The 21423-nt window shown below is 45.6% G+C and overlaps 1 protein-coding gene across 1 annotated transcript in view; it reads right to left on the reverse strand.

The window, feature by feature from the left end:
- Positions 1–10037, reverse strand: part of Upb1 (beta-ureidopropionase 1) — a 35560-nt gene extending 25523 nt beyond the window's left edge. The window contains exons 1-3 of the mRNA XM_052164443.1: positions 9934–10037; positions 3795–3966; positions 1360–1447 (exon numbers count right to left, since the gene is read on the reverse strand). Of these exons, the coding sequence (XP_052020403.1) occupies positions 1360–1447; positions 3795–3966; positions 9934–10037 (364 nt within the window). The remainder of the gene's footprint in view (positions 1–1359; positions 1448–3794; positions 3967–9933) is intronic.
- Positions 10038–21423: the final 11386 nt, after the last annotated feature.

Consider the following 21423-nt stretch of genomic DNA (forward strand, 5'->3'; position numbering starts at 1 on the left):
CAGGACAAATGGCTTGGCAGAGGCTGACGGTGGATGGGGGGGCGGGGAAGACGTGCCTGTGAGGTGGATGGTTATGTTTGTTGTGGTGAGGATGCACGGTGGGCGGAGAACTGAAAAATCACGGGTCTGGCAAAGGAATCCTGGCAGCCTAGGGTCAACCTGCAGGTCCCACAGGCTGAAGGGGCAGAGCCGATTCTTACAGGTTGTCCTCTGACCTCCATAGGATGTATGTGCAAATATATATACATCACAAATAAATACACATCACAAGTAAATGTCTGAAAAGCTGAAGATTAAGCGGCAGCTACAGAAAGGGGGGGGGGGAAAGAAATTCCGAAAGAACCCACTGAGTATTCAAGGCATTGTCCCTTGGAAATACTTACTCTGCTTGCTTGTTTGTTTGTTTGTTTGTTTGTTTGTTTTTGAAACAGGACTCCTCTGTGTAGCCCTGGCTATCCTGCAACTTGTTCTGTAGACCAGGCTGCCCTCAAAGTCACAGAGATCTGCCTGCCTCTGTCTCCGGAGTGCTGGGATTAAATTTAAGGAAGTGCCTCACTACCACCAGGCAGAGAACACTTACTTTTAGTTTTGTTTTTGGTAACAGACCATGGACTCATTTTATCTCCCTGACAGTTAAAACACAACACATAATATGACCAAAAGGTCCATGGTACCAACTATGTATACAACAGAAAATTCAGTTTCCTCCAAGGAGGGCGGCCAGAGAAGGCTGTGTGTGATGCTCACTGGGGAAGGTAGTACTCAGCACGTGCGAGGCCCAGGCTTTGACGTCTCAGTGCTGAATGAGACAAGGCTCACTCCTGACTGCTGCTGGTCTAACCTGGGTCCACGCGGTAGAGGCAGAGAGGAGTGAACCATCAGGAGACACAGGCGCCTTGGTTTCTGGTGTTGTAAGATGCATTGTCTAGGCCAGCCATCCTGGCTGGGGTTTGTAACCTCAGTCTTTGAGAGGCAGAGACAGGGGCTTTGTTGCAAGTTCCAGGCTAGCCACAGGTACTTAGCCATTGTTTTATTGCCATTAAAACATTTTGATTCCTAGTGGTGGCGCACACCTTTAATCCCAGCACTAGGGAGGCAGAGGCAGGCAGATCTCTGTGAGTTGAGGCCAGCTTGGTCTACAGACCATGTTCCAGGACATCCAGGGCTACAAAGAGAAGCCCTGTCTAAACAACAACAACAACAACAACAAAAAACCCCAAAAATAAATAAATAAAAAAATAATATTTTTTTTGATAGAAGAAAGAAGATTGAAACAAAAACAAAACCTCAGGCAGCCGATACTCTGGCGAGAGAATACACATTGGATTTAAGTGAGAACGAATCATGACAGAGACTCACTCCACGCCTCCTGGAAACAGATGATGTTGACTCCACACATGGCTGCCACCTCGGCAATCTCCCCTATGCGTTTGTGGAGGGCAGAGACCTGACAATTTAAAAAGCAAGCATTAGAATCCACTCACTACTACTACTGTCTGTCTGAGACTACTGAAAAGAATTCACCCCAGATGGAACAGCGAATCTCCCACCTGACCACTGGTTAAAAAGGGGGGAGGGGAAGGGGGAAGGGAGGGGAAGGGGAAGAGGGGGAGGGGAGGGGCAAGAGGAGGAGAGGGGCGAGGAGGGGAGGGGAAGAGGAAGGGAAGGAGAGGGAAGGGAGGGGCAGGAGGGGGAGGGGCAAGAGAGGAGAGGAGGGGAGGGGCAGGAGGAGGGGAACGGGGAGGGGCAAGAGGAGGAGAAAGAGGGGGAGGGGTGACATCTGGCCTCCCGCAGCTACGACTTGAGCCCCCCTCCATTCTTTATTCTTCACACACTATCTCCTGCCCCACCCTACCCTACCCTACCACGCTGGGATAAACACCTTTCCTCAAGGTGTCACTGAACAGTGTGAAAGAGTCGGGATGCACTTCCAGTACGCCGGGCAGGAGTGTGTCCCTGTATAGCACACCCTACCCGCCAGCTATTACACACTGTAGACCACCGGCATTCAGAGTTTTAGTCTACTGCGACCACTTCCGCTGTCCTGTAAGATCTGGCTTTCTGGCTGGTTTAAACCTTACATGCGCTGGGATGTGTTCTGGACCAGGAGTGTGTCGCTTTCTGCTCTCTAATCTTCTAGAAGGTGTCACCCATGCCACCTCACCCCTCTAGAAATGCTCTCAGCCGTTTGTGGGTACCCCTGTGGCAGTACCGTCTCTAATGTGGTACTATGGTTCCCCAGTTGTCTGTCACTCAGAGGACGCTGCAGGCTCCTTGTCATGTGTTTGCTCGGCATAGAGATTGGCACTCAGAGGACAATCAGACGTGTGTTCAAAATAAATAAAATAAAATATAAAATAAGATAAAAGTTTTGGAGCCAGACTGAAACAGTAAAGAGCTTGGTTTTTTCGTTCATTCTTATTTATTTATTTATTTATTTATTTATTTATTTATTTATTATATGTAAGTACACTGTAGCTGTGTTCAGACACTCCAGAAGAGGGCATCCGATCTCATTGCAGATGGTTGTGAGCCACCATGTGGTTGCTGGGATTTGAACTGAGGACCTCTGGAAGAACAGTCAGTGCTCTTACCCACTGAGCCATCTCTCCAGCCCACACTCGTTTGTTCTGAGGGTCACAGTCTCTTCCTAAGAGCCTGTGAGCTCCAGTCATTCCCATGACCCTAGGTTTGCTCAGCACCATCAACGCAAAGTGAACTTCTAGGTACAGTGGGGGTGAGACTGTCCCTGTCCCTGTCCCTGTAGCCTGACAGCAGAGATGACAGATCCAGGGACAAAAGTGAGCTGAGAATCACTCTGTGAGTGTGTGTCTGTGAGTGTGTGTGTGTGTGTGTGTGTGTGTGTGTGTGTGTGTATGTGTGTGTATCTGTGTGTGTATGTATGTGTGTGTGTCTGTGTGTGTGTATGTGTGTGTGTGTATGTGTGTATATGTGTGTGTATGTGTGTATATGTGTGTGTATGTGTGTATGTGTGTATATATGTGTGTGTATATGTGTGTATGTGTGTGTGTATATGTATGTGTGTGTGTCTGTGTGTGTGTGTCTGTGTGTGTGTATGTGTGTGTATGTGTGTGTGTGTGTTCTTTTATTCTTCTTTCATATATCTGGAAGCATAGAACCAGTCTGGCCTGGAATCCAAGTGACCTGAGGTTTCCTGCACAACACTTAAGAATTATCAAGCGTGCTGAGGTTACCTCTATAGTCAATGCCATCGAAGTCCCCTGAAAACTGTTTTTGTTTTCCTGTTTTTTGTTTTTCTAAATACAGCTGTGAAAAGCTGTTTAAATCAACTACCCGCGTCTGTGACCACGATCTTTTCGAGAACTGTACAATGTGACCACGTTGATTAGCGACACGATAAGGGGCTGTCCGCTGTATTCTCACAACCTGCGTTCCTCTGAGCAAACATAGAGCCCCACGTTAGTAAACCCTCGAGGGCGCAGTGAGCTCCTGGCTTTACGATAAGAGGGTGTGATGCCAGGTGGGCGCGCGCACGCTGCCAGGTGGTGGCCTTTTGCCAGGAAGCCACCCTGCGGAAAGAGCTCCTTCTCAGCCGGGAGGTGACACCTCAGCTTAGGAGGAGCAGAGGAAACTGAAGGGTGCGTGCACGGAGAAGAAAGAGGAGTTCTGGGGACGAGATCGGAAGGAAGAAGAAAGGGCAGAGCTGAGTCCTGGGCTACCGACCCCTCAGTTCAGCCAGCCAGGGGCTGCACAGTGGGACAAGCCAGGGCCCTATTTATGTGTGTTCTTTTTTTTTTTTTTAAAGATGGTACCTGTTCTGCCACAGGGGCGGAAGTGGGGAGCGGGATTCTGTTCTGAACGAGGCCCACGCGCACGATCTGGGGGCATCTCTGCTGCTCCTTGGCTGCCTCGAAACCGTATCCCTTCAGTTCAAAGTTTCTTTGTGAGGCAGCTTCTAAAGCTTCTCTGGGCAGATCGAGATCCCTGAAAAGGCAGCGGAGGAGAGAAAGGCATTTCAAAGAGTCTGATATACTCAACCCCCACCACTGGGGTGGGGGGCAGCGGGCGGGGATCAGACCATGTGTGGCGCCCTGGGTCACACCCTACAATGAAAAGAAAAATCTCCCTACCTCTTTGTAGTTGTTTAGCAGATTAAAAATTGTTGTAGGATGTCTTGTTTGGAAAGATTCCAGTACGGGGCCTGCGGAGCTGTCAGGTTGGCGCGTCCACGAACAGACATTTCACTGATAGTAAACTGGGAGACGCTAGCTATCATGGAGGAGGTCTGACTAGGGCTGGCGAGGGGAGGCAGTTACAGAGGAGCAGGGCAAAGACTGAAGTTCCCAGGGCCAGCACAGACAGGAAGGAATTGGCTCTAAAAATGTTTTTTGAACCAGGATCAGAGGGCTGTGAGGATCCTAGGGTTTGGGCCAGCTGTACTACCAGAGAAGGCTACAGGGGCTCAGGAGACAGGCTGGATGGAGTCCAGGAACTGCTAGAAAAAGTGAGGTCTGTATTCATCTGCCCCTCAGGAATCTGAGTTTCAGGTAGTCCGTCCGTTTTGTTCAGGTAGTCCGTTTTGTTCTAGTATAGTTTCATGTCCTGTTCTGGCTGGGTGCTGGCTGGGTTGGAAAGGGTGCAAGCATAAATGTTTGCCCACCTTTGTGGTTCATCACTCACTGCTAGACGATTATTTACTTTCTACCACAGAGACCAAGGGTCAGGCGTCAAATACCTCCTGGTGCCCAGTGCCATGTCCAGGGCTGGGGTGAAACCCAGGGGACATAGTTCATGGCCCAGGGCCAGGAAGGGCTTACCATCTAAAGGCAAAATGATTATGAAATAGTAAGAACACATCAAAAAAATAATAACCTGACAGGCATTACCTAATAATAATATTTCTCTCCTACTTTAAGTCACTCTCTTAAAGACATTTCGTTCAAAATCACAGCCCTGTCAGTCCAAGCCCCCTGTCTCCACCCCCTGCCAGGAGCTTCCCTGACAGCTCTGAGCTGGGTTCCGCCCCTGACAATCAGCCTGCTTTTCAAGCAGTCAAAGCTCCCTTTCCTCTGGTGGATTAGAAATAGCTGCGGTGCCCACACCTGGCCTCCCCTCAGAGTCTTCCCACCATGGGGGGGTTGGGCTCTTGTGGGTCTAGTTCCTAGGAAATCTTTCTTGGTGAGAGAACAGTCCCACATCTTCCCAGGAGTTACACACTTAGGACCTCTGGATGTAACACAGGGAGAAAAGAAAAACAAAAAAACCAAAAAACAAGAAAGGCTTTTGTCTGTAGGTTTCTCAAAGGCTATGGGGCTCAAGAGCCAGGCTGCCCTTCCAGAGCATCCTGTGGGCTCAGTCTGGGACGATGGCAAGCCTGGCTCGCTGGTGGGCATCTCTATCACACCCCGTACCTGTCTGCTGTCATTTAGGACCAGCCATTGTTCTAGTCCCCCTTCCTTCCTGAATTCTATCTGAGTCCAGTGTTGCCCTCACCTCAGCCTGCGGTGAGACTGCACCCTTGGTCGATCCCAGCTCTCTGCAGACACGCATTCCCTCCATCCTCCAGGCCACGTGTCTTTTTAACTGTGTGGTTTTGCATCTTCCTGATCTATTTTCCTGCATCTCTTTTTATGGCTACCACCTGTAAGATCTCTCTGCCATCCTGCTAGTCCACGTTGTAAATCCTGATTCCCTATGCTGCCCCGAATTTAAGAGTTCCAACTCAACGTTCGGTCCAGGCAAGACTTTGGTTTAGAGGAGTCTGGGACACTGCAGATGAATATGGGCCCTGCAGCCCCTCCCAACACTTGAAAGACTGAAATCCTAACCTCTCAGAGGGCCTAGGGTGTGTCTGGCTGTGGGTATGAACCCTCTACGAATGGCATTACAGCGCCTGTTAAAATCCCAGATAATGTATGTGGCTTGCCTCTTGACCACACATCTACAAGAAGTCACTATTTATTCAGTCCAGAGAGGGGACTCCACCAGACTCTAAACACACCAATGTCTCTGCATCTTCAAAGCCATTAAGAAAATACATTTTCCTGAAAAGTAACCCACTTGCTGTTATCAAAGCTAAAAATAATAATAATAATAATAATAACAAAACTAAAACAGTTGTTGGTATCAGAACCTCGACATCACATTGGCTTCACACTTGTTGCCAAGGCAACAGCCACCATATTCCCAGAATCCACTTGGCTCACCTTTCACCTTTATCTGTGGCCACATCACCATCCATATATATAAAGAAAGGTCTCTCTCTCTCTCTCTCTCTCTCTCTCTCTCTCTCTCTCTCTCTCTCTCTCTCCCCCTCTCTCCCTCTCTCTCTCTTTCTCTCTCTCTCCCTCTCTCTCTCTTCTCCCCTTCTCTTTCTGCCTCTACCTTGCCCTTTCCTCTCTCAAAAAAACTCACATGGAACTGTTTGGCCTGGTATGGTCTTTCTGGAGCCTTGGGACAGTCACAACAACAACAACAACAAAGACAAAAAGAAAATGATAGGCACTTAATGGAACCATAGCCCAGGAAATAAATAAAAAAAAAAAAAAAAACAACTGAAAATGAGCCTCAAATTTACTCACGTGTCTCATGATGCATACAGCTATCTGTCCCTGTAGTTCAGTGGTTCTCAACCTTCCTAAAGTTGTGATCCTTTAATAGAGTTCCTCACGTCGTGCTGAGCCCCAGCCAAAAAATTATTTCATTGCTACCGCATAACTGTTATTTATGCTACTGTTAGGAATCGTACCTGACATGGGACCCGGGATCCACAGGTTGAGAATCACTGCCGTACTTCATTTCATTTCCTGCCTCTGCCTCTCGCTCGTGCTATGGGGTGTCTCAGCCCCCCTTTCCTCACCCCCAGCTTCGAGGAGGAAGGCTTGTTGCTTCTCATCCTGGCTCCAGCACACAGTCCTGGTCCTCTCCTTACTAGCACGGAGGCAGACCTATCCTAAGAGCTCTAGGGTTCTGTCTCCTCGGCTAGAAAATCTCATCTCTCTTCCTCTGGTGGCTCTTTTGCCATGAGTACTTTAAATTATTGAACTGGAGCACTGGTACAACGGAAACAGGTTTGTAGGGTGAGAAATGAAAAGCAAGTCTTCTTCAAGGTCTAGCTCGGAACCGTCAAAGGGGGTTTGATGTTTTATGCGTCCTTCCAAAGAGATACGAAGTTACCATTGTAATGGCAGTTTCCTGAATGTCCTCTTCCTCCTGCCTGTTTCACTGGACATCCCAGAGGCACGCGGACACAATGACTTTTCTATCAGCGAGGGACTGCATAGGTTACTTCAGTCCCCTAAAGATTGTGGTGGACCTGAAAAGTTCCCGTCACCTTGTGACATCCTGATTGTCGTGACAGCCTTAGTACATTATATATAACCGTGCTACCTAACTGTAGTACATTATATAACTGTGCCTAACATGCAGGAGACCCTGAGTTTGGGTCTCAGTACCAACAAATTGATGATGATGATGATGATGATGATGATGATGATAAGCACAAGAACAAGGATCATGTGTTACAAACAGTCCCTCTAAAGTCCTAGGGAAAAATAAGTGAACAGGCCAGGGGTTTGGGGGGGAGTGGCACAAGTCTTTAATCCCAGCACTTGGGAGGCAGAGGCAGGTGATCTCTGTGAGTTTGAGGCCAGCCTGGTCTAAAAAGGCTGTTCCAGGATAGCCAGGGCACAGAGAAACCTTGTCTCAATACAGAAACAAAAACAATAAAAAAAAAAAAAGTGAGCAAAATGTTTAAGGGATTAACGAATTTAATGAGCGCTTCTCGGTTCTGTTCTCTGGGTCTTGTCCGTCCTGTATAGACACTCATGTGGCTCTCTCGCTTAGCAAATGTTTAATAAATATTGTCAGTATATACTGGGCGCAGCAAGAAGTCTCAGACAAGAACGATTTGGGGAGCTAGCCATGTACAAGCTGACCTCTGAAGAATGAACAGGAGTTTAAGTGGGAGGGGTTTCTAAGTATTTTAAAGACAGAATAATTTCCTATCTTCAGTTGAAACCTCTATTCACAGCCAAAACGCACCCAATCCTAAGAATTAAGCATGCACGAAGGTTCAGACCTTAAGAGAGAAAACAGTGAAAAGGTCATCGGAGAACCGAACCTAAGAGAAGAATGGGAAACGGGCAAAGGAACTTGTTCAGCTATCAGAAATCAAACCCCAGGGTTAGGGGCTGGCAGTCCCAGGTTAGCACAGGTTGGTCCCAGGTTAGCACAGGTTAGTCCCAGTTAGCATTGTACTCTCCATTACAATTCTGCCCTGTTCTGTGATTCTCCAAATGCTGATACAATCCCTCTCACCCTGCAGTTCCTGACCTGGCCCCAGCCCTACCCAGAATGGGTACCAGTCACTTCTGTGGGAAACATTTCTTTCTTCATAAAGTCCCTCGATTTTACTTCTGACGCCAACGAAATCATTCTATTCCAGGATAACGTGCTTACTTTACCCTTAAAACGGAACTATTACCATCCCTAGAAACTGGGCTAAGATAACCCTTGCTTTGTTGTTTTTTTTTTGTTGTTGTTGTTTTGTTTTGGATTTTTTTGTTGTTGTTGTTTTTTTCAAGACAGGGTTTCTCTGTATAGCCCTGGCTGTACTGGAACTCACTCTGTAGACCAGGCTGGCCTTGAACTCAGAAATCTGCCTGCCTCTGCCTCCCAAGTGCTGGGATTAAAGGCATGCGCCATCACGGCCCAGCGGAAGCCTCGGTTCTAACACTTCCCATGTGACTAATCTCATGTGCTGCTATGGTTAGGGGGTGTTGCATGGGGTTGTGGAAACCCATGCCTCAGGCATCCTAGCAGGCACTGAGCTATGTCACCTACCCCCGTGACTGGCTGATCTTGTCAACACAGTAGAAAATGAGAGCATTTTGGGTCTTCTAGCCCCTCACAGATTATGGAGAAGTTTTTGTTTTGTTTGGTTTTTTGTTTTTGGTGGGGGGAGTGGGGGCTGGCAAAATGCCAGTGAAGTTCTTCTACCATCCACTTGCTGTGGTAGATTTAGTGGCTCGGGGCCTCCCTGCAGGAACCCTAAGGTTGCCAGGAAACCAGTGATTTCATTAATTATCTTTGGCTGATCAAGGATCTAATGCAGGGTCACCGGCATGTGGTCCAGAGAGCAAACAAGCTAGACTGGAGAAGGCCTGGGCAGAAGCAGTATAAGCCAGAGCTGGCAGCCGTTAGCCAGGTCAGAGTTCACATTTTGTTCTAACAGCCTAGAAAACCCCCTTGCAGGCTTTTGAGCAAAGGACAAGGACACGGTCCATTTAAAGACACCTTTCTGATTGCTCCAGAAAAGGAGATTGAAAATAAAGACCAAGAGGGGGTATTTTTCTCCAGCTCTCTTATACCAGACACCCAACTCTAAAAACAAAGAAAAGAAATAAAAAAAATCTGGTGAGCTTGCTCAGAGTGGGAAAACGTCAGCTTCCACTTCTCTTGTCTGGAAAGGCTGGAAGCCTCCTTAGTTTGATCCAGTATTCCTCTACCTCCAAGCTGTGAGGAAGGATGGTTCGTTCGTTCGTGGGACCCTCGCTGCAGGCATTGGATAGACCCCCAGGGAGGAAGCTGGGATCTGAGTCAAACCTAGAAGCTTAGGGAGGGGGGACTGTTGGAGTAGCCCCGGAGATAGCTTTAAGAGAAAAATTCCTTTTCGGTCCTATTTTTTTTTCACACAAGGTGGACAATGCGGTGGGGAGAGGGGGAGCGGTGTGGGGGACGGAAGAGGGAAGCGGGGAGTCTGGGACAATGAGAGTACAGTTTGTAAGAGTCACCCCCTAAAGATCCTCATCGCGCATGACAAATGTGGCCTCTGTGAGCCTACAGGTTTCTTAGTCACTGCCCCCACAGAGCCATTTGCTTCCCCTTGCCCCTCCAGCCCACAGATGGGTGACTCCAAAAGCCCCCAAACTCCGTCGCTGGGTATCTGACCTAGTCTGCTTGCCGTAGAGAATTCGCTTCACCTGGCCCAGATCGTCAGGCGGCAGATGCTTTTCCAGGCACTGCTCCACGGACTGCCACTCAGGTCCCGCCATGGCCAGAGGCTGGCTGCAGAGTCTGAATGTCCCAGGCGAGTGACCTGCCCTCTGCCCCCAGTATGGGGAGAAGGAGGCAGCAGCAGCAGCCTGGCAATCCTCCAGAAGCACTGGATTTGGTGCTCTGCCCAGGAGGGTTCACGTGCAGACAACACCCTCCTCATGCCTCTACTGAGGGCAGCCAATACAGGCTCAGGACGTTGCTGGTAGACCCTTTCTATTGGCTCTTCATCTGGTGCCCCTAGCCCAGGGGTCTCCTTCTTCTTCCCTCCTCCTTAGATCTCTGATGGGCTGAAGTAACTTAACCTTGGTCTTGGTCAGCAAGCCGCGCTGGCCCACTACTACACGGGGCTGCCGATGGGCAAGAAGCGATACTTTGGCTTCTGAGTATTTCTGGGACCAGTCCAGAGTCCTGGCACTATGGTAATGCCAGGCCTTGGGCTTCCTTTGATCACGTGAGTCAGGCGAAGCAAGCCTGGTTTCCCAGGATTCAGTACTGTAGAATATGGGACCCGGAGCTGGGTACTCTGTACTCTGATGCTAGTTTGAGATCTCCGCCTTTTGCGGTATGCACGCATGCCCACGTGCGCGCTCTGCCGGCTGCATAGTGGAGAAAGACTCTCTTGCTGTTCTCTGTAACCCACAGAGGCCATATATTTGGGAACTGGAATGGCAGGGAAGCACTCCCAGATCCTGATTTTGTCCTGTGGCTTGGGGACACAGGATTCTGCTACTCGGGAGTCATCTGTTGCTTTATCTGCGAAATTGGAATGCGGTGACTACTTAGCATCCTTGCTGGAGTTTAGTTCAGTGGTAGAACCCTTGCCTCCCTGCTTTGGGGCCTGGAGCTAGAAGGTGTGGCTTAAGATATTTATATCACTGCTCTGATGTTCTCTGACAGTTTCTAGTGGCTTCCTTTTCTAGAAACTGAGCGATTTGTGTGGGAGACTTCACAAAGAATAACACAAAGACAGCAGAGATAAGGACATTGAGACAGACAGTTGGCACTCCGTGTGTAGGTCCCACTGCTGCATATTTGACCAACCTCGATCAAAAAGCTTCCTCCGAGTTGTGGCCCCTCCATATTATTCCCTAAAAATACAATGTGTCAGTTGCTTATATAGCATTTACATTGTATTAACCTTGCTCTTACTGAGGGTTACTATTGTCTTGGTGAAACACCATCACCAAAAGTAACCTGGGGAGGAAAAGGTTTATTTCACTCACAGTTCCCTATAATTCTTCACCAGAAGCCATGAGGGCAGGAACGGGGAGGCAGGAGCTGATGTAGAGGCCACGGAGGAGTGCTACTTACCCGCTTACTCCCTATGGCTTACTCAGCCTGCTTTCTTACAGAACCCATGACTACCAGCCCAGGGGTAGCCCCACCCACAGTGGGCTTGGCCCTCCCCCAGCAACCATTAATTAAGAAAATATCCTGCAAGATTCCCCACAGCCCCTTCTTTAAAAAAAAAAAAAGATTTATTTATGTATGTATGTCTAGGAGTACACTGTAGCTGGACAGAGGGTTGTGAGCCATCATGTGGTTGCTGGGAATGGAACTCAGGACCTCCACTCACTCTGGCCCAAAGATTTACTTATTATATGTAAGTTCTCTGTAGCTGTCTTCAGACACACCAGAAGAGGGCATCCAATCTCATTACATATGGTTGTGAGCCACCATGTGGTTGCTGGGATTTGAACTCAGGACCTCTGGAAGAGCAGTCAGTGCTCTTAACCACTGAGCCATCTCTCCAGCCCTGCCCACAGCCCCTTCTTATGGAGGCATTTTCTTAATTGAGGTTCCCTCCTCTCAGATGACTTTAGCTTGTGCCACATTTGAGATAGGTATCATAACCTGGAGACTCTTTGAAGTAGATGGTATGGCTTATCTGGAAATACCACACTATGTTAAAGAAAGGACTCATGCTTCCAGAATTTGGGATCCATAGGGGGTCCTAGAACCAACCTTATATGGATATCTACCTTTTAAACAATGTAACTTTAGAAGCTAGGAAGATTGAACATATGGTATTGCAAAGACACATAACTGTATTCTTTCATTCATCCATCCTTCCTTCCTTCTATCCTTCCTTCCTTCTATCCTTCCTTCCTTTTATCCTTCCTTCCTTCCTTCCTTCCTTCCTTCCTTCCTTCCTTCCTTCCTTCCTTCCTTCCTTCCTTCCTTTTCCTTTTCCAAACCTGGTCTCCCTATGTATTTCTGGCCTGGAGCTCTCTGTATATTCCAGGCTGACTCTAAACTCACAGACGCACCTGCTTTTCTCTCCAACTGCTAGGATTAAAGATGTTCCCTCCCACACTCAGAAAGCATACTTTTTCTTGAGATGAAATGTCTGTTTCATGTGTCCTGGGCCAGTGTGTGTGTGTGTCCATGAATGCGTGTGTCCGTGCACGAGTGCACCATGTGAGTGCCTTTGTGCCCTACCACAGGCTTAAGATCTGTATTAAACTCTTTTCTTTTTGAAGAAGAAGTTCATTTTTATTTCTGAATAATGTATATGTGTTTATGTGTTCATGACTATCACGTGTGAAGGCGTCCTCAGAGTCTAGACCTGTGGCTCTGGAGTCACAGGCCTGGATGCTGAGACCCGGACTCCAGTCTTCTGGAAGAACAGTGAATGCTAAATCCTTGTCTGTCTTAAACTCCAACTTGGCCTCACTGTGAAACTTCAGCCACGAAGTTGAGAGTCCTGCTTTTTCTTAGTGGTGGTCTCTGGTCTCCAGTAAGGACCCCCGTGGTCTGTCACAGCCAATGCCCCCTTCTCCTGCAGATGACTGTGACTGCTTACAAAGACAAATCTACATATCTGTTCTTGACAACTACTTAATAAAGCAAAATATGATTTGAACTTGGAGAAGAGAAGGCTGAAAAAAAATCAATCCTCTCCAAAGTACAAGGCCACTTTCATCAAAGAAGGTGGCTCAGTGTCATCAGTTTTTGTGTATATTCTTGACCAGTTTTAAATGGGTTTTCTTCCAGGCTCACCTGCAAAGCTAAAATCCATCTTGTTAAAGAGAAACACCTGTCGAGAGCAATGGCAGATGATGACTGAACACCTGAGGACTCCATCAGATCTGCTTATTTCGTTTTGGAGTTGCCTACCAGCCATTTCCCTACTCACCCAAGAATGTTACTTTCTTAGTGAAAGGCTACAAATCCTTGTGTTCCGGAGAGCGTAGAAACTTCATCTAGTCCCATAGATGACAACTCTCCTGATGCTTCCAAACCCCCTGATACTGTTCCTTATGTTGTGGTGGTCCTCAACCACGCAATTATTTCTGTTGCTACATCGTAACTATAATGTTGCTGCTATTAGGACAATTGTAAATGTCTAATAGGCCAGATATCTGATAAGCAAACCTCGTGAAAGGGTCATTGTACCCCCACAAGGGGTCAGGACCCACAGGTTGAGAACCAGTGCTCTAGCGGCATGGGACCCTTCCTAGTACTCTGCAGGATTCACAGTCAGGAACCTGATTGCTAACTGGGAGAGACTTAAACTCACTCTTTCTAACATGAATGAAACCTACAATGAATTAAATCATGAAAGGAAAACTTTAGAAAGCTCAAAGGATGCTTTCCCAGGTTGGCCTGGAAAATACTCTTTATCCTACTTGTTGACGGGTTACATCTGATTAGAAGACAGATTTGAGCCGGATGGAGCAGTAGAGGTCCAACTTTGTAACCCCTGCAGTAGGAGGCTAAGGTGAGATGCTTGATACTCGGAGGCTAGCCTGGGTTACATACAGATACAGTCTTAAAAATAAAAACAAACAAACACACTTTAGCAAGAGTAAGTAATACAGTAGATGGTTCTTCCCTGTTCTGTCTCTCCATTGCTTTATTTTTATTAGTTTTTATTTTATGCATATGGACACTTTGCCAGCATGTATGACCATGCAGTATAAAAGCAGGTTTTATTCTCCTGCTCTCAAGTCTCTGAGGCGTATTGTCTTAGTCTGCTAATCTAAGCTAACCTATACCTAGTCCTGGAAGCTTCTAGCCTCCGTACAATCTTATCTAGGTCTAGAATGTTTTCAGCCTGAGACTTACTACTGAATAAACTCACCCTTGTTCTTTCTGAACTCTGGTGGGCAGGATCAACTCAGCTGTTCTGGCTCAAACCCCTCTCCACGCTGACTGATTTATTCTGTCTTCTCTCTGCTTCTCCTGAATTGCTCTGCTTGGCTTCAAACTAACTTTGGCAATTTGTTCTAATCTTCTGGCTCCTTCTCCTTCTCTGGCTCTTTCTCTCTTCACCCATGTCTAGCTTGTTCTCTCTCTGTAACCTGCCTCTCCCAGTAAAACTGCCTCCCTCCTTCCTCTCTCTGCAGTGTTTCCTTAAGTACTTCCCTTGTCTCTCTCTTCTCATCAGAGTTGGGCAGATCCTAGTCTGTCAAATCTTTCTCTGGTTCATCCCTTTGTCTGCTACTCAATTAGACAAAACTTTCAAACACGGATGCTTCCTTCTACAAACTAACTTTACCTTCATTGTTTGGCTTTAAAGGGCATGTCTAGTTTCCAGACAGAGGGATTAAAGGTGTGTGCTAAAGGCTGAGACACACCACAACTAAAAACAGGGTTTTGTGTTTTCAGTAAATAACACAATCTCCGGGTTCCCAGTATGATCAAATATCTTGCAACAATGTATCACATGTGCGCAGTAGTTCCTTTAGAAGCCAGAAGAGGGAGTCTGATTCCCTGGAACTGGAGTTACAGGCAATTGTCAGCTGCCATGAGGGTGCCGGGAATTGAATTCTGGTTCTTTGTAAGAGCAGCCAGTGCTCTTAATTGCTGAGCCATCTTTCCTGTCCCTGTTGATTGCTTCTTAAAATCAGGAACTTAAGCTTTTCATAAGATGTTTCCCCTTCGCCTGCTTGCTGTCACTAGGCCTTTACGACCTTCTCAATAGTCTTGGTTTAGATTTAGATTTTTCTTGTTTCAACCAGGATTTAGAAATGCAAATGTAGAACTAAGGATTGTTTATGTTATGGAGGAAATAATTAGGTTGATAATTGAAAGACAGAAAAAACTTTTTGAAAAACTAGTCAATGATAAAATCTGAAAATTATTTTATGTATATGTGTTATATATCAAGTCAATATATATGCTCATAATTATAAGTAATTAATGTGGCTATCAAAGTTACCTGAGAAATGAGAGCTCTTGAATTTTAAAAGGCATGAACCTAAATACTTCACAAGTTTTACATGACTCAGTAAAACTATTAAGTAGAAATGACTTGTTTATGTTGTTTTGTTTGGTTGCTTTTAGAGACCATCTCACTGGAATTGGTTTGGAACTTGCTATGTAGGCCAGGTTGGCTTCAAATTGGCAATCCTCCTGCCTTAGCCTCATTAGTGCTGTTATATGAAGCCTACGTCAGGATGCCTGGAATTATATCAGTTTAATAAAAATCTGTAGGAGGCACGGAGGTCCTTGTGCTCACAGATAAGTGCCAGGAAACCAGGAATGTTAAACACACGGGGGTGTCTCTTCAATAGTGAACTGTATAATTCATTTTCTGCCCGGAAGCCCGTGAGTGGAGGTGGTTAACCACCTGGTGACCTTTGTGCTACCTGTATGATCAAGATCACATCCGACCCACCCTAATTCCTATCATGAGCCTTGCTTTTCTAAATTTATAGAACCTATCTTTATGGAAGATGTCACATGTATTCAATCTATAGAGCCTACCTTATCTCGCATGTTTTTTTTTTTTTTTAATCTGAGGGTCATGTCAGTCAAATATACAACACCACAAAAAGTATCTATGTTTCTTGGTCAACAAAATACACATGCCCTTTATAGACTTCTTGCTTAAACATTGTTCAGAATCTACATGCTAGTAAAACCAAAAAGCTCTCTGCCCAAATAAATGAGAAAATGCCTACAAATAAACTTAACCAAGGAGGAGAAATACATCTTCATTGAAACCTTCAAAGCAATGAAGAAAGAAATCGAAGAAGGTGCTGAAAGATAGCAAAGCTACCCCTGTATATAGATCGGCAGAATTAATATTATAAAATGGCTATGTCGCTGAAAGTAATTTACAGATTCATCACTGTCTCTATCAGAATTCTCATGACAGAGCTGGTGAGATAGCTTAGTGGTAAGAGCATTTGCCACCAAGCCTGACAACTGGAGGTTCTATCCCCAGCACCCATCCTGTGGAAGGTGAGAACCAACGTCCACAAAGTGTCTTCTGACAGTTTACTAATATGCTTCTCATTTTTCCTTAGTTATTTGTGTGTGCTTGTATGTTTGAGTACATCCATGCATGCCACACCATATGTCTGGAGGTTAGGTGAACAATAAGGCTGAACACCTGACATCTTTCTCTGGCCTCTGTTCCTTCATAGATATCATGCGTGTACCCACATACACTATATAGTCGCACACACATTCCGGGGTTGTTTTTCACAGAACTAGAAAAAAAAAACAGCTCAAAAATTCACATAGAAGCACAAAGCAATCCCAAGTAGAAAAGCATTACTGCTGATATCAATACCTGACCTCAAATTAGACTACAGAGCCAAAGTGACCCAGAACTGAGTGGTACTAAAAAAAATCCACACAGCTGCAGATATTTAAAATTTTACAAAGATGTCAAAAATACACGTTGGTGGTAGACAGCCTCTTCAAATAGTACTGAGATAGTACTGAAAGTCCATATGTACAGGAGTGAAAAATAGTCCCTATCTCTCACCCTACACAAACATCAATTCCAAGAGTACCAAGCGTTATTGATATGCCTGAAATCTTGAAAGTTCTAGAAGAAAACACACGTAAAACCTTCAAGATACAGGTATAACCAAGAGCTTACTGGGAAAAACCCCCACACCCTTCACTACTTCAGGAAGCAATCCTTGAAGAATTGACAAGTGGAATTAGACAAAACTTAAAAGCTCTCTGCACAGCAAAGAAAATAACCATTGGAGGATGGAGACAACCTGCAGAGCGGAAGAGAATTTTTATCAGTTGTATATCACACAGGGATCTGTTCTCTAGCATGTATAAGAAGTGCAGAAATTAAACATCAAAGCAAAATCAACTCAATAAACGGGCAAATAAAATGAACAGACGGTTTTCGAAAGAAGGAATACAAACAGGGAGTGAATATTGGAAAAGCGTTCTACATCCTCAGTGATCAGGAAAATGGGAATTAAAACTGCTTTGAGATTTCATCTCACCCCAGGCAGAATGACCATCATCAAGAAAACAAGTTCTTGCTCGTAGGAGCAAGTCGTGCCTCTACCTGGGTTAACTATTAAGCTTTAAAGAGTTTTGATTTACTTGGTTACTGGAATGTGGGTCCGCTGATGGTGGAGAGGGAACATGGCTGAGATGCTGTGAGAGCTAGCTGGGAGAGATTAGCTCTGCGGGGGCAGCAAGAACCTTGGGGACTTGGTGCTGAGGCCTGGTGGGGCAGGAGAGTTGGCAGGTCAGTCTTTTTTTTTTAAATATTTCCCCGCAACATTGTCGACTCCACTTCCATTCAGTGGGGACCTTACCTCTTGGCGTGATCCAGGGTCCCCTTTAGCCCTGGCATCTCTGTCTCCTTAGACTTTCTTTCTCTTCCTAATTTTCAGACCTCTCTCCTCTCACCACACCTCCACTTCCTGGGGTCTCCCCCCCCTCCTTTGCCACAGACCCTCTCAGGCATTGCTTCTTGACTATCTCCATTTCTACTGCCACCCGCCTACCCACAGAAGCATTCGCCACCAGGGCCACTACACTTGTCTATGATCCAGAGATGGCAAAGGCAACCAAAGAGTAGAACACTCACCCAGCAAAGACGAGACCTGATGATGCCAAGAATACCTCAGACATCTACAGATGCCGAGATCCCAAGGCAAAAACACAAGCATGACCAGCCAAGTCAATATATACGCCTCCACAAGATGTCAGTAAGCCTACTGCAGAAGGCCCAAAGAAATGCAATGTACTGAAACGCCAGACGAGGATTTCAGACTAGCAATTATGAATATATCCGAGGACCCGAGGGAGGAGAGGAATAAATCCTTTAATGAAGTCTGTAAAAACCCAGTTGAGTAAAATAATGAAAACGATTCAGAACATGAAAGCAGAATTTAGCAAGTAGAATCACCAAAGGGGGAAAACAACCCTGAAATAAAACTGGAAAGGAAAAATGTAGGATGTCTAACAAAACCTCAGAGGTAAGCTTCACCAAGGAGTGTAAGACGTGGAAGAGAGAATCACAGCGTAGAAGAGATGGATATCTCTGCCAAAGAACTTGTCAGATCTAAAAAACCCCAGGCACAAAAACATCCAGGAAATCCGGAACCAAACTTATAAATAGTGGGGATGGAAGAAGGAGAAGAAACCCAGGCTAAAGGCACAGGAAATATTTTTAACAAAACCATAGGGAAAAAAGACACCAACCTATAGAAGGAGGTGCCTATCGATGCACAGGAAGTATATGGAACACCAAGTAGGACTAGAAAAGAAATTCCCCACAACACATAATAATCAAAATACTAAATCCACAGAAGAAAGAATATTAAAACCTTCAAGGGAAAACCAACACAAATCAATTCACACCTGACTTCTCAATGAAGACTCTAAAAGCCAGAAAGGTTTCAGCTGATGTTTTATAAACACTAAGAGACCACAGATACCAGCCTAGGCTACTATAACCAGCAAAACTATCAATCACAATTGATGGAGAAAGAAAAAACATCCCGTGATAAAACCAAACTTAAGCAAAACTGTCTGCCAATCCAGCTCTACAGAAGGCATTTGAAGGAAAACTTTAGTCTGAAGAGGTTAACCACCCCCAAGAAGATGTAAGGAATTAATAATCCCAGAGTAGTTAATCAAAAGAGGTACGAAAGCCCATATCATAACAAAACCATAATGGGAGTCAATAAATGCTGCTCATTTATGACTCTCAATATTAATGATCTCTATTCCCCAATAAAACGACACAGACTAACAAACTGGATTAGAAAACAGGACCCATCTTTCTGCTGCATCCAAAATACACAGCTTACCATTAAAGATAGATATTAGTTCAGGGTAAAAAGACACAACAAGGCACTCCAGCAAATGGACCCAACAAGAAAGCAGGTTTAGCCATTTTGGTATCAGACACAACAGAGTATAAACCAAAACTAATCAGAAGAAATAGAGACGGACACTGCATACTCACGAAAGGAAAAAGCCATTAAGAGGACACTCCAATATTTAACAACAATGTGCCAAACCCAAAGGCACCCAAGTTCATAAAAGAAACACCACGATAGCTAAATTCCTTGTTGAACCTCACACACGGACAGTGGGACCCTCACCAATAGGCAGGTCACCCAGACCAAAACAAAACAACCCCCCCCCCCAAAAAAAACAAAACACTAATTGGAGAAATTCTGGAGTTAAACGACATCAAATGGACCCTGTAGACATCTAAAGACCATTTCACCCAAACACCAAACGTTCTTCTCAGCAGCTCACAGGACTTTCTCCAAAAGTGACCACACACTTGACACAAAACAACTCTCAACATACATAAGAGATCTGAAATAGCGACCTGCATCCTCTGTGACCACCATGAATTAAAGCAGGAGATCAACAACAGCAGAAACTATACAAACTTAGGGAAACAAAACAACTCACACTGAAAAATGTGTCAGGAAAGTAACCAAAAAGGACATTAAAATCCTTTTAGAAGTGGATGAAAATGAAGGCACCCCAAATCCGTGGGATGCAAGGAAGATGGGCCTAAAAGGCAAGTTCAGAGAGCAAATGTATGCATTCAACAGCTGGCGTGATCTCAGATTAATAGCTTCCTGATACACCCAAAGACTCCAGAAGAAGAAGAAGAAATGACACCCGAAACCAGTGGACACCAAGAGATAAGCAAAACAGAGGTTGAGATCCATGAAGTAGAAACAACAGATATAAAGAATCAATGAAGCAATGGGGTGTTTCTGTAAGAAAATCAGTAAGAGTGGCATATCCTTAGCCATAGTCACTAAAGAGAGAAAGGATCGAAATAAGTAAGATTAGAAATCAAAAGGGGAGCCGGGCGTTGGTGGCGCTCGCCTGTAATCCCAGCACTCTGGGAGGCAGAGGCAGGCAGATTTCTGAGTTCGAGGCCAGCCTGGTCTACAGAGTGAGTTCCAGGACAGCCAGGGCTACACAGAGAAACCCTGTCTCCAAAAAACCAAATCCAAAAAAAAAAAAAAAAAAAAAAAAAAAAAAAAAAAAAAGAAATCAAAAGGGGGACATTACACGTGACACCAAGAACATTCAGAGTCAGATCCTTTCACGGACAGCCCAAAGCGGTTTACAGCCAGCTTCTGGACCCAGCGATGACGTCATCCCTAGATGATCGCCCTCCCTGCGACTGTTGCCATGGCATCCGTTGCACACCCCCTGCCCAGGTGTTACTTGTGTTACCTGCATCATCACCTGCCTGTTACCTACATCACGGCCTGGATAAAAGACACGGACCCCAACCCATAGCGCGCTCTCTCTTCCTCACTTCTTTCCCTCACCCCGCTTCGGGGGCACCTCTGTCAGTAAAGACCTCTGCCACGAGAACTGTGCTAACTTGGAGATCTGTCCAGGAATACGCCGTCCCCATCTAACAATAAGGACATTCTTTAAAAATCTGTACTCCAGCTAAGTGGGAAATATCAAAGAAATGGATGAATTTCTAAACATATATGACCTACCACATTTAAGTGGAGATCAAATAAGCTGTTTAAACAGACTCGTAACACCTAGGGAAAGAGAAACAGTAATTAAGTCTCCAAACCAACCAACCAGCCATCGACCAACCAACCAGCCAACCAACCAACCAACCAAAACAAACAAACAAACAAAAAAACCAAGGACCAGATGGAGTCATCCCCAAATTCTACCAGACCTTCAAAGAAGAATTAAAGCCAATACTCAAGGTGTGTCTGGCCATTCGGTCTTAGTTAATTCCAGATGTAGTCAAGTTGACAACCAAGAATAGCCATCACGTGGATAGAACCTACATTTAGCTCAGAGGGAACTAGACAGTTGGGCTTGTCGGAGACCTAAAGCAACCGGCCCAGACATGACAACTGGAAACCTCTAAACCTCTTTCCCCGTCTTGAGTTGTTTTTGTTGTTGTTTGGTTTGGTTTGTTGGTTCCGTCCTCCCTCTCCCCCCACCCCCAATTATTTGTCAGAAGAACAGGAAGCTAACTAACTCAAATGGGAGTAAAAGCAGCTAGGGGCAGATCCCGGGTAACTATGTAACACTCAGACAACAGTATATAAAAGCCAGTTCAGGCAGTACCAGCATGGCATGGAGACACTGGGAAAATCAGGCTGCAGAGGAAAGAGGCCATAGACAGCTGACAGTTTG

The sequence above is a fragment of the Apodemus sylvaticus genome, chromosome 19, assembly GCF_947179515.1.
Source record: "Apodemus sylvaticus chromosome 19, mApoSyl1.1, whole genome shotgun sequence".
NCBI classification, from domain to species: Eukaryota; Metazoa; Chordata; class Mammalia; order Rodentia; family Muridae; genus Apodemus; species Apodemus sylvaticus.